This window comes from Limulus polyphemus, unplaced genomic scaffold (assembly GCF_000517525.1).
Source record: "Limulus polyphemus unplaced genomic scaffold, Limulus_polyphemus-2.1.2 Scaffold1280, whole genome shotgun sequence".
NCBI lineage: Eukaryota > Metazoa > Arthropoda > Merostomata > Xiphosura > Limulidae > Limulus > Limulus polyphemus.
The window spans coordinates 40,324-56,924 of record NW_013666890.1 but is presented as its reverse complement, the minus strand read 5'-3'; the positions used below and the strand labels follow the sequence as shown (position 1 = coordinate 56,924).

Sequence of the window (16,601 nt, the reverse complement as noted above, 5' to 3'; positions counted from 1 at the left end):
ATTCTAGTGATATTTAACAATAGTTTCATGCTAAATAATAATATATGTCATCATTCTAGTGGTATTTAACAATAATTTCATGCTAAATAATAATAGATGTCATCATTCTAGTGATATTTAACAATAATTTCATGCTAAATAATAATATATGTCAGCATTCTAGTGGTATTTAACAATAATTTCATGCTAAATAATAATAATATATGTCAGCATTCTAGTGGTATTTAACAATAATTTAAAGTACAATTTCAGAATACATGTATGTCAGTGTATGTGATTTATTTTTTGTGTTGGTTGGGTATTTTAAAGCAAAGCCACATTGAGCTATCTCCTGTGTCCACCGCGACTAATCAAACCTCAGGCGTTAGCATTGTAAGTCCAAAAACTTACCACTGTCTTACCGGGGTACTTTTTTTTTGTTGAAAACTAGCGGATGTTAAGATAGCTACTGACGACTTGTCATGTAGAGTTCGGGTTGTGTACGTCAAGAGTTAACATGCAAGAATATTTCATTCTTATAGAAAATATAAGTATGTGAGATGCAGTAGCGGAATCTTCCTAATGTTTTTCACTGTTGTTGTTGTTGTTAAGATTCTAAGTTTAAAAATTTGCCATTATCTTTTTATTTAAAGGCAATAAGGTATTCTATAATCTAAAAATCACCTGACATCGTCAACGAACGAAAGAAAACAAAAACCGCTTCGAATAAACAAGATTTTCTTGCTTAATTAAAATAAAAAGGCATTGAAGAAGATGTGCTTAAACACTGACTTAATAAACACTTTAATTATAATTGTCATTGATTAAAGTAAAAAGGCATTGAAGAAGATGTGCTTAAACACTGACTGAATAAACACTTTAATTGTAACTGTCATTGATTAAAGTAAAAAGGCATTGAATTGTATTGTTTGTAATTAAGTACAAAGCTACACAATGGGCTATCTGTGCTCTGCCCACCACGGGTATCGAAACCCGGTTTTTAAAAAAGGCATTGAAGAAGTTGTGCTTAAACACTGACTGAATAAACATTTTATTGTAATTGACATTAATTAAAGTAAAAAGGCATTGAAGAAGATGTGCTTAAACACTGACTTAATAAACACTTTAATTGTAACTGTCATTGATTAAAGTAAAAAGGCATTGAAGAAGATGTGCTTAAACACTGACTTAATAAACACTTTAATTGTAACTGTCATTTATGATGATATACTTGTTTTGGTTTAAAGTTTTTACCCAACGCCTGTAGAGGCTCATGTAAAACAGTAAACAATAAATATTTCAATCATCGTATAATTTAGCCGTACAGAGTCAGCATTATTTCACGCCGTATGAGGTTTTTACTCTCAGATAAGGAGGGTGCTTCTAGTTAAAAAATAAAATTCCCACTTTTAAACATAATTTTATAAAATGTATTTAAAGTATTTTTCGCAGTCGAAAAGCAGCTAAGTAATGCTCCGTGTCGTTTTAAAACCTGTTCTGAAAGAAAGAACTGTGCGCAAGTAAATGACTTCTGTCGTCCGAAGATCTACCATTTTGGGCCTGAACTCTGAAGATTCAGTCAAAACGCCTTCTGTGCTCAAGATTTACATTAACACGCACAAGAACAAAAGCTTTCAAGAAGATAACCAGTATTTTCTGGAAATAACTTTATCGAAAACTCTCCAAATTGTATATAGCAGTATAGGTATGAAATGTACATTTGCTCAAATTATTTATACTAGACACTTTCTTTATATGCCAACGATTTGAAAAAAAATATTCAACATGAAAAAAAAAGTTTGGTGGTGTAAATTTCTGGATGCTTCCTACAATTAATAAACTCACCTCATTTTCATTCTGCATTTTGAAAAGTGTTACTATTACTATTTTACTTTTTGCACTTTTAACTCGAATATACACAAATATTAATGTAGCTGAAATTGATAAGAAAACTGCATAAAGTCATGAAGAAGTAATGTTCATAAAACAGGTGGTGTCGTAAGAAATAGGGCGAGTCTTATCAACCTCTTCACTGGTTTATTTCAAATCCACCCATAGATGGGTGAGGTGGTCCAGATCAAAAGATACACCTTACCCGTATTACTTTGTGTAAACAATTGTCTTGAATCAAATCGAGCGGGGAGGGGGGGGGGAGAGAAAATGTTTTGGTATCCAAATATAATGCGTTTCCCTACGAATAATCGTGGTAAGATTGTACAAATTTGATATGGTGTAACACTACGGCCGAAATAACAGACCCATAAGTCACTAACCCTACGTGGAATTATTTTTGTCTCAGGATGATATGTGGTGCAAAGATAGACGCTACAGGGATGTGACGCAATAGCTTATATAAGTAGTTGTGTAGTATGTATTGCCATCTGTGGGACAGCAGTAAGTTTACGGACTTACAACGCTAAAATCCGGGAGTCGATTTCAGACGGTGGACACAGTAGATAGCCCAATGTGGCTTTCATATAAACAAACAACCATTTTCCAGGATTTCTCGGAAATATTTCGATATTCAATTTTACGTATGAAAACCGGAAGAAATTCGGTTGGGGAAAAAACCGAATGGTGTTTCCTGGAAATAAAATCGGTATTAAAATTGTTAAAAATATTCAATTTAATCCATACTCTAGAATTTAAAATAATAAAATACTTGCTGGAAATCCACTTTAATTTTCGCCTATAAATTAACCTTCATACTTCTACTAACAGATTATAAAGATGTTTTGTTTTGTGAGATACTTGAACATGAAATGAGCGGTTGGGCTATTTCTAAAGCTAGACATCCTTAGACCATCCATATTTTGGAATGAGATCAGGTTAGAAATGGCTGTGTTAACAAAACTGAAATAAAATCATTTATTTTTGAGGGTCCTTTTGTTAATTTTGTATGTATTTTTCCTATTTAATAGTATATGTGAAACAATACTTTTTCTGCAGCATGAAACGTTTATTTTGTAAAATTATAAATTATAAATAAGTTTTATTTTTAATACCATTTTAGTTGTTATCAAATAATAGCAATAAAAATATATTTTAAGTAGGGACGTTTTATTTTTTGTTCGTAATTAAGCACAAAGCTACACAATGGGCTATCTGTGCTCTGCCCACCACGGGTATTGAAACCCGGATTTTAGCGTTGTAAGTCCGCAGACATACCGCTGTGCCACTGCGGGACATTTTTTTTAATCCCATGGTTTGTTGTTACCAAACAATAACAAATAAAATTGTTTTTAAGTAGTGAAGTTTTATTTTTAATCCCATTGTTTGTTGTTACCAAACAATAACAAATAAAATGTTTTTAAATAGTGAAGTTTTAATTTTAATCCCATTGTTTGAGAAACTTTTTTTCAAGTTTCATATAGACAGTTTTAATTTTAATCCCATTGTTTGAGAAACTTTTTTCAAGTTTCATATAGACAATTAAGGAAACTCAAAATGTTCTTTTCTATTCTATTGTAAGAAGAGTTAGTAGCAAATCCGCCCCATTCGATATATCTAGGGGAAAATGGTGTTTTTATTTTGATAACATCCTCCCTACATGTACACGTTTAGTTTAGGGGTAGGAATCAAGATATGTTCTCTGAGTAACTCACTGTTTATTGAATTATTCCAGTCCAATCCAGAAGATCTAAACGTATACGAATATGAATCAGAAGAGGCTGATCATAACATGGAGGTAAACGACACTCTTCGTCGAGTAAAAATGGAAGATGTTGGAGATCCAGAGGTGCTTGCCAAATTACAGAGGCAAGAACACGAAGAACGAGAAGAAATAGAACGAGAATTACGGGTTCATAATGAAAGAATACAACGCGAGACAGCTGCAGCAATTAAAAGACAGGCACGCGAAGCTGCTAGTTTTATGCGGGTAAGAACAACACCAACATCTTTAGTTACGTCATCTGCATCAAATTTGTCATCCCCACCACCTGCTTTTCCAGTGTTTACTCCTCAGCTGCACAGTCGCCTTTTGCCAACTACTACACCCCCCTGTTCAAGTCCTGGAAGTTCAGCGTCTCAGTCCTCACCATCTCCATCAATTAACAGCATAGCAGCTTCAACAGGTAGACAAACGCCAGGTCAAGACCCAAGTAAATATTCCTTTGAGGAACAATTTAGACAGGTTTGTTGTTAACGTATTTGTTCAATTACTTGCACTTCAAAGTTCACACAGAGTACTGACCAGATTGTCTGTTTGTTTGTCTGATGACAATCAACACCTCTCAGAGGACAGAGATAAAGAAGACAACAGATACCTTAACATGTTATGTCGCATTCAGTTCCCCGAGGTTTAATGTGTAATTCGCAACAAAACATATTCAGAGGATTGGCTGCATGGTTTTACTTGAAATTTGACACGAACGTCTAATTTATCATTTAAAATAAAGTGTGCGAAATTAGTTTCGTGAATGCTGCTTTCCGAGAATTTTCAAACGTTATCATGAAATTTGACAAGTACTGTAGACATGGAGTCAACATAGGGATTTGTACTATTGTAGCTAGAGAAAATAATGTAGACACTATTTCCAGCCTAGTTTACTTTTTTTTAGAGTCCCTAGTGGTAGGCTTGAAAATATAATTTTTGTAGTTTGATTTAACTTGTTTTTGTACTTTTTTGACGATCCCTATTCTCCTTTTTGAATTAACAGTTCTTAATTACCTTGTTTACTAGTATACAGTGCATGTGTTAACTTGAAAATGATATTCTGGACTCACAAAGATGTCATCTAACACGCGGTACAAGGGTTTTGTGTAACCTTTTTTATTTTATTTATATTTGAAAAATGAAGCTGCGTTACAGTAATGTACGATATTTACGATTTCGTCAAGTGCTTATGTTTATCACTGGTCATGTGAGATATTAAATAATTATTGTGGGACTCCAGTTTTTTTTCAGAGTTTCTGCCTTAAGGCTCTAAATAAATTATTAATTTGGTTTAATATTACCCTTTATGTCAATTTTGGATTCAAAAGAGCTCTGACCAAATTCCACACCTTAGGGACATTTAATTGTGAAATGAAACCATTTTTTAAATCCATGCTGTTTTCTTTCCCTCTTCTTTTTTGTGCCCGAGAATAATAACCAAGCTTATACTCTTTGAGTACGTTTAATCATACTGTTTAAAATAAGTAATGTTTTTAAGCATGATGGATCACATTGTATTATAACACACGTTTTGTTTTTGTTGCAAGTTATGTTTATAATAGTTATTATATGTACTGATGCTTCCCTTGTAATACTTATAGACCACAAGAAAGGTTAAACGATTTTCATTGCGGTTTATATCATGCTATCAAAAAGTACAGTATTCAATAGTTTGTGGTAAAACTTTTATTACTTAAAAACTTCCGATTACAAGTATCATGATTCATAATAGGAATCGCCCAGGAATTTAAAAATTCTAATAGAACCTACGAGCAAAACCATCTTAAAAAGCAGACTTATTCTTGAGATAACACTCAAGACCTTCTATCTCAGTGGCTAAGGCTACTAAAATATTGATTTTCCGTTTGTGAGACAAAATTCAAAATTTCCTTCATTTGTTGTCATACTATTATTATTATTCATATGATTCTTGTTTCACAAGTCTACAGAAAAAACGGCGAGGAATATTTTATTCAAACCTGTGCAAACCTACTAAAAACCTCCTTTTCAGGTCATGGGACTACTTTTATGTTGGTTCTTGAAAGAGAGATTTTATCAGCTTTTTCATCGATAATGACCAAGTTTCTTTTCGAAGCCATTCAAACACCGAAACCTAAAAAAAAAACAAAAAAAAAACGGTTAGGTATATTGTGCCAAAATCTATGGAACAAACATACTAAACAAACGCTGTGAAGGTTGTAGGACTACTTTTTAAGTTGATTCTTGAAAGTCGAGATTTCCACCCTCTAAAATTTTCTAAGTTCTTTTCTACCAACATAAGCTCTTCGAAGCCATTCAAACATAGTAGAAATGTAGAAGCCATCTACGCGCAGTCATACTGGTCGAAAACGCTTCGTTTTATTAGAGTGAACAATGTGTGTATATTTATAACAATGTCTCCAGCCTTATTATTATTGATTATAGTTTTATAAGCTGCTACAGAAAAAAAGCAGCTACGAATATTGTACTGAAACCTGGACAATAGCAATGAATGCAGTATTGAGTATGTCACACTTTAGTTTAAAAATTAATCCAATCACTTTTTTTTGCCCTGAATAATTTCTTTAAGTTCTAAAATTCGCATTAATTGAAAAATAATTTGTGCAACTTACAGCTCATTAATTGGAAACTGCCACTTTGAAGACTCGTCATTTCTCGAGTTCGCTCTTCTTCATCGTTTCATTTTTGTACTTTGTCTCTTCGTGGTTTTCTGCGACTATTTCAGCGTGTTTTCTAATAGTATCGATTTCTCTACTCTTGTGAGTGGTGATTTATTCTACTGATTTTCGTACTTCGCTGAAATTGTGAGTGCGTATTTTAGTATTATCTTATTATTATTAAACACATTTTTGTTTCACAAGCCTACAGGAAAATCGGCTGGAAATTTTGCACCAAAACCTAGACATATATACTATATGAAACACTGCAAAAGTCCAAGTTGATTTACGTGGCTATAAATACACATTATATGCGATTTTGTTGTGAGCAGCTTCCTTTGAATTCGACGCTTCTTAAATGCATGCGTGTTTACACGAAACCTCAGGCACAAAACCACCTAGCTCAGTAAATAATAGTTGGGTGGAAAAAAGCCAACGCAAAAGTAAACATATAAAATTCAACTGAATGCATGTGCACGTATGTAGCCTAAAATTTATTCTCCATAAATGAACATAAAAAACTTAAGAAACAATTTAGCTAAAATTTTTTAATTTAAAAGGGGGAATAGGGATCGTCAAAAAGTGCAGAAACAAGTTGAATCAAAATGTAAAGATAATATTCTCAAGCCGACAACTAGGGACACTAAAAAGTAAAGAAGCTAGCCTGAAAATAGTGTCTATATTATTTTCGCAATCTACAAATCCCTATTTTGACTCCATGTCTACAGTACTTATCAATTCTAGTGGAGTCAAAATATGGATTTTTAGCTTGAGAAAATAATATAGACACTATTTCCAGGCTAGTTTGGTTACTTTTTGTAGTCCCTAGGCTGTAGGCTTGAAAATATATTCTTTGTATTGTGGTCGAACTTGTTTCTTTACGTTTTTGACGATCTCTATTCCTCTTTTTAAATTAGCAATTTTTAATTATCTTGTAACGTAGGCTCATTGCTGTACCAGACCCTCTAGTTTTCACTAAGAGTAGCTGTTTTACAAAGAACATAGAGACTAATACTTTCTAGTTAATTTTTACATTTTGTTAGTTGACTGTAGACAGGTGAAGAAAATGTCAATGCGTTAGTATAATTTATTTTCATGTTTCAAACCATTAAAACTACTTTTTTGTTATTGCTTAATTACATTGTACTGTTTAGTAACACAATTGTATATGTGGGAGTTTTATAATTTTCTGTGTTTATTTTGAACATTTGGTACTTTTTGTATATATTAGTATTATATATTTTACATTGGAAACATCTTATGTTTAAAGGTGACTAACGTAATCCAAAGCTGTATGGTTTTCAAACTTAACTTTCATATACGAATTCACCAATGATTTTGTGACGACTGTACATGTAAAGTTTTTGGATTTGTATCTGTGATCATTAGTATTTCTGATATAATTTTGTTATCTAAATGCATCAGCTAGGAGAAATAATTGTAATTTAACTTGTTTGGAAAATAACAAAGACATTCATAAGTACTGTGAATACAAGTTAGGATGCTTTCGAATAATAATGATTTCTTAGATAAATGAAAAAAAATTAGTACTATTTGTGTACACATGTTAATTAAGTGAGAATGTAAATCAGTAATATGTGCTCTGTAAAATTGTCGAAAGTGTCTTCACAATATCTAAATGTGGCTACCAATTACTTGCAAAAAACACAAGTGACTATAATGTGTCTGTGTGTGCACCCTTTCAATTGTGTTACAGTTGGTGAAACAGATTGAAAGATTCACAGCACAATTCGTGAATACATACAAGCAGCAAGTTGATTGGGGGATGCGTGTAATGTTACATTAGAATGTAATAATGGGTTATGCTATCTATTTATCTGATATATGCCATAATATGTTGGTATATGAAGGGTACAGTAACTTGCACAAGTACAGGTATGAAGATCTGAAAATCATTCTGCATTCAAATTGGAGAAAACTACTTTAATCATCAGTTTTTTGTTTGTTTTATCTATGCAGTCCAAGAACCCTGATGCTTTCCAAATTTAGATAGGTTAAGCTCAGATTCCACCCGCAATGAAAGTTAATTGGAGTTTAGCCATATAATTTTGGCAATGTTTCAGGTTTTGTTGCTGCTGAAGCAGGATCTTATAAGTTATGGGTTAATGTGTGTTTTTTTTAAGTTAAAGACTGAGAAGTTTTTAATTATGCTCTATGAATGATTATAAGTTATGGGTTAATGTGTGTTTTTTTTAAGTTAAAGACTGAGAAGTTTTTAATTATGCTCTATGAATGATTATAAGTTATGGGTTAATGTGTGTTTTTTTAAGTTAAAGACTGAGAAGTTTTTAATTATGCTCTATGAATGATTATAAGTTATGGGTTAATGTGTGTTTTTTTAAGTTAAAGACTGAGAAGTTTTTAATTATGCTCTATGAATGATTATAAGTTATGGGTTAATGTGTGTTTTTTTTAAGTTAAAGACTGAGAAGTTTTTAATTATGCTCTATGAATGATAATATTTCAACATCATTCTTGCATTCTGAGAAACGAATATGGACGGCAGTTTTGTGCTTTTAATTTAAGTCTTTGTTTTTATGTCACTTGCTTTCAAGATAGATATTTTAGTTGTTCAAAAATGGTTAACTAAAAAAGAAAAACTGATTAATTACTCAGGACTATCTTGAAGACTTTTCTAGTATTAAACTAATCAACACGTGCGCCTATTGAGTCTGATGTAAATATAGATATAATACTCGGTACTTCTAATCAACTGCTTAACTTGGGTGACTTTGTGAATGTATAATATTCAGTGCCGATAATTAGCTTGTTGTGAGTTTATGTCAACTACCTGAGCATGGTGAGCCTGATGTTGTTATATAATCTTCACTGCTTCTACCTTATACATGGTGAACCAGGAATGATGTTCAATGCTTCCAATTAACTGATTGTGCTTGATGAGTCTGATGTGATTGTGTAATATTTGTTGCTTTAACATGAATTGTATGAGTGAAATGTGGTTTTATACTGTTCAGTACTTCAGAATAACTGATTGTGCTTGATGAGTCTGATGTGATTGTGTAATATTTGTTGCTTTAACATGAATTGTAGGAATGAGATATGGTTTTATATTGTTCAGTATTCTCAATCAACTGATTGTGCTCAGTGAGCCTTACGTGTTTGTGTACTCTTTGTTGCTTTAACTTGGGTTTTATGGGCTAGATGTAGGTTTATATTGATCAGTACTTCAAATCAACTGATTGTGCTCAGTGAGCCTTATGTGTTTGTGTACTCTTTGCTGCTTTAACTTGGGTTTTATGGGCTAGATGTAGGTTTATATTGATCAGTACTTCAAATCAACTGATTGTGCTCAGGGAGCCTTCTGCGTTTGTGTAATCTTTGCTGCTTTAACTTGGGTTTTATGAGCTAGATGTAGTTTTATATTGATCAGTACTTCAAATCAACTGATTGTGCTCAGGGAGCCTTCTGCGTTTGTGTAATCTTTGTGCTTTAACTTGGGTTTTATGAGCTGTTGTTTAGTGCTTCCACCTGTGTATTTTTGCTTTACATATATGTTATTATTTCTGTTTGTTAAACAGATATTCAGCAACATTTCTTTTTTTCACAAATTAATAAAAAAAAAAAAACGTATCATCTATAAAGTCAATGGTAGGGTTTCCGATAAAATGATTTACATATTCAAGTATTGAATACTTGTTTTATCAACACTTTGAGATTCGGTTAGAAGACATTTACAAATAGGAAATGTTAATTAAGATTTTACTATAAATGCTGATCTAGCTTTACTGCTTCTTACCCCACATTGTGACGTCAGTGAACCTTTTTTAAGAGCCTCCCTCCACTCACCCCCTCCCCTCTCTCTCTACTACCCAGAGTTGTACACTAGAAATTTGTGACAGTACATGGCACGTGTCGCCCGCACGATGGCCTGCTGCCAGTCTCAGCCATCAAGGTTGTGAGTGACTCTCCCACCCAGAGTCGTTTTGAAATCGTATTCTTTATCCTTCAAAATAACGTTTTCTGAACTTAAAAACAAATGTCATTTAGCAAGGCGCGCGTCATTCACATAGGCTGAATAAATTGGAACTTACTACATTCCAAAATAATGAATCATTATTCAGTTCGCATTGAAGGATTACATTTAAGAGAACAGCGCTAAGATTTTATTCCCTATAAAAAGGTTACATTCCAAGGTATTAACTAGTTCACAAAAAAATTACGTTCAGTAAATCGGCGATTAGATGTTAATCCATGCAACAAAGTTATAATCTAAAGTGCTGTGATATTAACCAGTCCACATGAAAGGATCACATTCAATAGAACGACACTGAGATGTTAATCCATGCGACAAAGTTATAATCCAAAGTGCTATGATATTAACCAGTCCACATGAAATAATCACATTCAATAGAACAGCACTGAGATGTTAATCCATGCGACAATGTTATAATCCAAAGTGCTATGATATTAACCAGTCCACATGAAAGGACCACATTCAATAGAACGACACTGAGATGTTAATCCATGCGACAAAGTTATAATCCAAAGTGCTGTGATATTAACCAGTCCACATGAAAGGATCACATTCAATAGAACGACACTGAGATGTTAATCCATGCGACAATGTTATAATCCAATATGCTATGATATTAACCAGTCCACATGAAAGGACCACATTCAATAGAACGACACTAAGATGTTATATTGAATGTGATCCTTTCATGTGGACTGGTTAATATCATAGCACTTTGGATTATAACATTGTCGCATGGATTAACATCTCAGTGCTGTTCTATTGAATGTGATCCTTTCATGTGGACTGGTTAATATCACAGCACTTTGGATTATAACTTTGTCGCATGGATTAACAGCACTGAGATATAATATTACAAACTGTAACAGTGATAATAAAACTTGCATGCATATTATTATTTGTGTGTGTAAAACCTTAAAACAGTGATTCATTGTTGTTTTTTTTGTGTGTTTTGGATAGAAATCGTTTAACGGAGGAACTTCGAGTTCGAGATCTGATAAAGACAAGAATTCGGAGGCACTCGGCGTAGCTTCGGTAAGTGTAAATTATACCATTTTTACGTGTTTGAATGTAAATATATTTGATTTGAATATCTTTTTCATATGGAATGTAGAAGCTGCAATTATCATTTTTTACTTTGACTTGGGTAGAAATTAAGTTGTGCATTGAAATTAATCAGATTAAATTGACTAGCGAAACTAGTAAACACAAAATATTTGTAAATAAGTGTTAAGCCCACCAGGCCTGTTAGCTTGTCTCTGATAACACAGGCCTGCGAAATTTAACTTCATAAAAGTTGTTTTAATTTTAATAACAGATTTTCCATAATTCAGCTACAAAGATTTCGAAAATAATATCCATTTTTTTCTATAACGTAAGGATTTTTTACAACTCTTACTTAGATCAAGTTATTATTTCGTTTTCCACAATGAACCTTTTTATTATTATGTTTGTTAACAAAAATACAAACAAACTGAAGAAAAGAGAAGAACACGAATATGCATCCTCATTCATCCTTATTTTTTGTGACATTACGTCTTTTTTTAGTCGCTAAAATACGTGTTGTGGTCTTTCTTTTATGTATTTCGTTTTATGAAAAATCTGTACGTGATGGCGAAATATGTATATCATTTTCGGATTCAGCGAACATGTAAAACATGTAAAATTTCATAACAATAAAAGCATCACAGGCCTGTGTAATATTTTATTATCATTAATTATAACTTTTCAATTAAGTTTGGATTTAACTGGATTGGATATTTTTTATCAGGCTTTTAAGATAACATTGTCATAATTATTAAAATGGAATAATTATATGTTGAACACAGTTCAGTAATAATTTCAATCTTAAACCATATGAAACAGATTTGCCATTTTGATAATTGACTTTGATTTGTCACTCTCGTTACGTTATTTAAGAATTAATTGTTCAACAACAGCAACACAAGTACTTTTATGTCGTTTCCCTTTTTGACAAAGCTGGATGATTGTTGTTAAGAATTAATTATTCAACAACACACAAGTACTTTCATGTCGTTTCCCTTTTTGACAAAGTTGGTTGATTGTTGTTAAGAATTAATTATTCAACAACACACAAGTACTTTTATGTCGTTTCCCTTTTTGACAAAGTTGGGTGGTTGTTGTTAAGAATTAATTATTCAACAACACACAAGTACTTTTATGTCGTTTCCCTTTTTGACAAAGCTGGTTGGTTGTTGTTGCGCACTAATTACCTGAACAATTGTATTGTTTACAAAGTACGAATAAAAAGGAGCATTATATTCTGTCACGAATTTAGAGCATCTGTTAAATAGTTCTAAAATAAGAAACTTCTTACATTAGACAGTGAATTATTGTCTGTATGTTCTTTCTTGTGTACTGAGTGTCCTAGGGTGCTGCAGAATATGTCAATCCTTTGTAGTATGGCGCAATAATCTTGTTTTTTATGTTGGTTTCTATTTATTTTAAATATACTTAGAGAAAGTCAAAAGTTTGGTTTTCAAAATGCTCTTTGTCAAAATGCGCCAGCGGCTTAGCGGTACGTCTGTTGGCTTACTACGCTAAAAATCGGGTTTCGATAACCTTGGTGGGCATAGTACAGATTTATGTAGATTTGTGTTAACGTAAAGAATAACTGGAATGACGTAAACGCTAACGCTCACTCTTCATCTGCGGACAATTCTAGTAAACACCTAACCAGCACTAGAGGAACCACCCTTGTCCAGCCAAGAAATGGTGAAAAATCAACACACACACACATTTACGCGCACATGCTCACTAATTATTTAAATAAGGATGATTTTGGAGAATGTTATGATTTTGAAGTTGTACATGAAGAAATATTTAGTTACACAATTTATATGTATAAACTAAAGTTTTCCAGGTATACTTTATTAAAAAGTTCATAATATTGTGCATTTTATACATTCAAATATATTGTTATTTGAAGCGGGTTTTTTTTTGTTTTGAAATATTGAAAATTTAGTGTCCGATTAAATATGAGAAAATTTCATATGTTTAAAGGACTCGGGTAGGAGCCTGAAACACTTTTAACAAATACTGACTCGGGTAGGAGCCTGAAACACTTTTAACAAATACTGACTCGGGTAGGAGCCTGAAACACTTTTAACAAATACTTTTTTTAAATTAAACACAAATCGCTGGACAAAACTGTGGTTGATGCATTGATTCTGAAAATAAATGTACGTATAAAGTGATAACTTCCTAGTTTTTCACTGTAGCTAAAATTAAGGTCTCACTATATAATTAAATATCTTTATAAAATATGTTAATTATTTGTCATATGATAGTGACAACTATTTATTTCTCGTGGACTATCTCTTGAAATTATATGAAGACCAAAGTATAGAAGTCTATAAGCTGTAAGTCGACAGTTATCTATAATTAAAACACATAACTTCTGATTGTGAAGGAATCCTGAAGTCGTGCAGTTAAGAATAATGCCATTAGAACTTCAACCAATTAATTGAGTTTAAATTATCTGTAAAACGGCCTCTAGACTGGGAATATCATTGGAGTAGCACATTATGTTTTTTTCATGTTCATATATCAACCTGTTCTATTCTGAGAGAAAACTCATTCAGGTTAAGTTAATATAAAAAGTATGTGCTTGTGTGCAGACGTATTTAAAGAAAACGTTTTTTAGTTCCTTAGGATTTACATTTTGAAAATTCTTGAACCTGTTTTTTGTGTTTATATTAGCTAATTAGACTAGAATGATGTGTAACTGTATATGATTATATAACAACTAAAACACTTTGTTTTGTAAAGAAAATCCGTCTCCTTATTGATACAAACCTTTTCATAATTGAATACAACTCTCTGACTCCATTGCAGTGACTTTAATTAAAGAGCAAGTTGACATTTCTTTAGTTATGCAGCTCTGCATGAAACTCAATAAACGTTGGTCAGATAAATGTGAAATGCTTATAAAGAGAAAACAAATAACTGTACCGAGGTATTTGACATTGCCAGTTACTTACTTTAAGTCACTAATATTCCCCTTCCTCCAGTGGCACGGCGATAAATCTGAAGGTTTATAACACTAAAAACCGGGTTTCAATACCTGTGGTGGGCATAGCACAAATAACCCATTGTGGAGTTTTGTGCTCAACTACAGACAAATATAAAAAAAAACAGCCTAACATTGGGTAATGTTTAATTTCAATTGTTCTAAGACTATTAGCTTGCTGCTGACGTAAAACATTTGCAGTTTAAAAAAAAATCAATAGATTTCTAATTAGATATTATACACTTGAGAGAGAGTGGGTCTTGATAACAAGACGAGATTTTACTTTATTTGAACATTTAGTATACACGAGCACGGGAAGTTCAGTAGCAATAAACACTGAATTAAAGAAGCAGTATATATAGATAAGAAAATTGGGAACAGCTTCAACTTAGTTGATACCGTGGCCTTGCCGCCCACTAAAACTGGCTGTCACTAGAAAGGGGGAGAGTCATGTCTTGTTCCCATAGCCTACCGTTCTTCCCCTCTCTCTCTAATACCCGGCTCTGGTATACCAGTGTATGGACCTAGATTTTAATGACGCTTATTTTAGATCCACTGTAAATATATCTGTACGAGACAAATGTGCAACTTTTATAACTTATTTCACATGTTTGAACTATGGCTAGTGAGATCATAGCATTTTCCTGGGAGCAAGCCAGTATTAAAATATAATGTTATATGACAAAACATGAAGTTTTCAGTTCATATATATTTTTTGTTCAAATTAAGACGAATGCATTCTTTAACCGTATAAAATTATACATGTTATAACATAACCATAATTTTAATGAAAATTTTGTTTGTTTGTTTGGAGTTAAACACCAGGCTACAGAATGGCTATCTGTGCTGTGTCCACCGCAGGTATCGAAACCCGATTTTTAGTGTTATAAACCCACAGATTGCGGTAAGCCACTTGGGGGCGTTGATCCAAGTCATATATTTAGGGAGTCGTGACGTACGTGTTTAACATTTAGAGCAAGAATTGAGTAGGATTTCCATCATGTGTCTGAAACCAAAATATGTACAGATTTGAAAAAGTGATTTCTCACTTGCAGCAGCATGACCAGCATCTAGCCTAAAGATGATAAATGTAGGACCCCTCTTAAATTTTGCAGACAATTTTTCACATATGTGCTATCAGTTGTGCACAAAACTACTGTGAAACTCATTATTTTAGTACTCTTGTTGTGCAGTATGGAAACTAATCACATCTGTATTAAACTGATATCCTTCTGGTGGGAGAACGTTAATTTATGGACTTACAACGCTAAAATCTGGGGTTTGATTCCCGCGGTGGACACAGCGGATAGCCAAATGTGGCTTTGTTCTAAAACAAATTAAACTGGCTTTTTACCACTTTTTCATGAAAAAAAATGTTCCCATGCAGTGCCAATTTTGAACAAAAATAAAAACGAATGTATCAAATTAGGCAACAAATATAATCTGAGCTCTTTATTTTTAGTACTTAACTACGTAATCATGTAACGATTTATATAGAAGATATTTGCACCTATTTCAAACACAATAGTGTGAGTTAAGACTAACATAAAAAACAAATGTTATCTATGCCCCATAGCCATTTTAAGAGTTTTTTTTTATATGCTAAGATCATAACAAAATAATGCTGCCCTAATTTTTCCCTAACAAAACGTGGAAAATATTCTTGTTTAAGATAACATTTTATATACTTTCAGGTGGATCGAATGTGTCTTTTTTATTTACAATAGATATACCATTTACACAGCAATATTTTCAGAGAGTTCACCTTGTGTGCTGACAACAATAATTAGTACACACTATTGCATTTTAGATACGATAAGAAGTGTTTGTGTCCACCCGAACTGCATTAGGAATTGGCTGAGTGGACAAAACTTTGCCATTCCAATGATGACCAGTGTAAGCAATTCTCTGGTTACGGCCTAACTATTAAGAAGTACAGGCTATAAAATGTGTAAAACTTTATCTATAAATGTATTATTATTAGAGAAAGTTCAGTATCTAGCAGTGACAAGTCAGTAGGACTGCCTAAGTTTCACTAATAAGAAAATAAAGTATGTTTTTAACATACAAAACATTAAGCATGAAAAATTAAAGATTCTGGTAATATTTTTCATATTTTACTATTGTTGATGCATGACGTTAAAAACCACTGAAATAAGCCATCTCTGAGGGATTAACCTGTTTCTATTTCAAAGTTTCACGAGGATTACATAATGCTCTTTAACCACTGAAATAAACCATCCCTGAGGGATTAACCTG

At 32.7% G+C, this 16,601-nt stretch overlaps 1 protein-coding gene across 1 annotated transcript in view; it reads left to right on the top strand.

The window, feature by feature from the left end:
• Nucleotides 1-16,601, top strand: part of LOC106462912 — a gene marked incomplete at its 3' end in the record, with an annotated part of 131,415 nt that overhangs the window by 99,931 nt on the left and 14,883 nt on the right. Inside the window, exons 4-5 of the mRNA XM_022390317.1 lie at nt 3,605-4,114; nt 11,270-11,344. Coding sequence (XP_022246025.1) covers nt 3,605-4,114; nt 11,270-11,344 — 585 coding nt within the window. The remainder of the gene's footprint in view (nt 1-3,604; nt 4,115-11,269; nt 11,345-16,601) is intronic.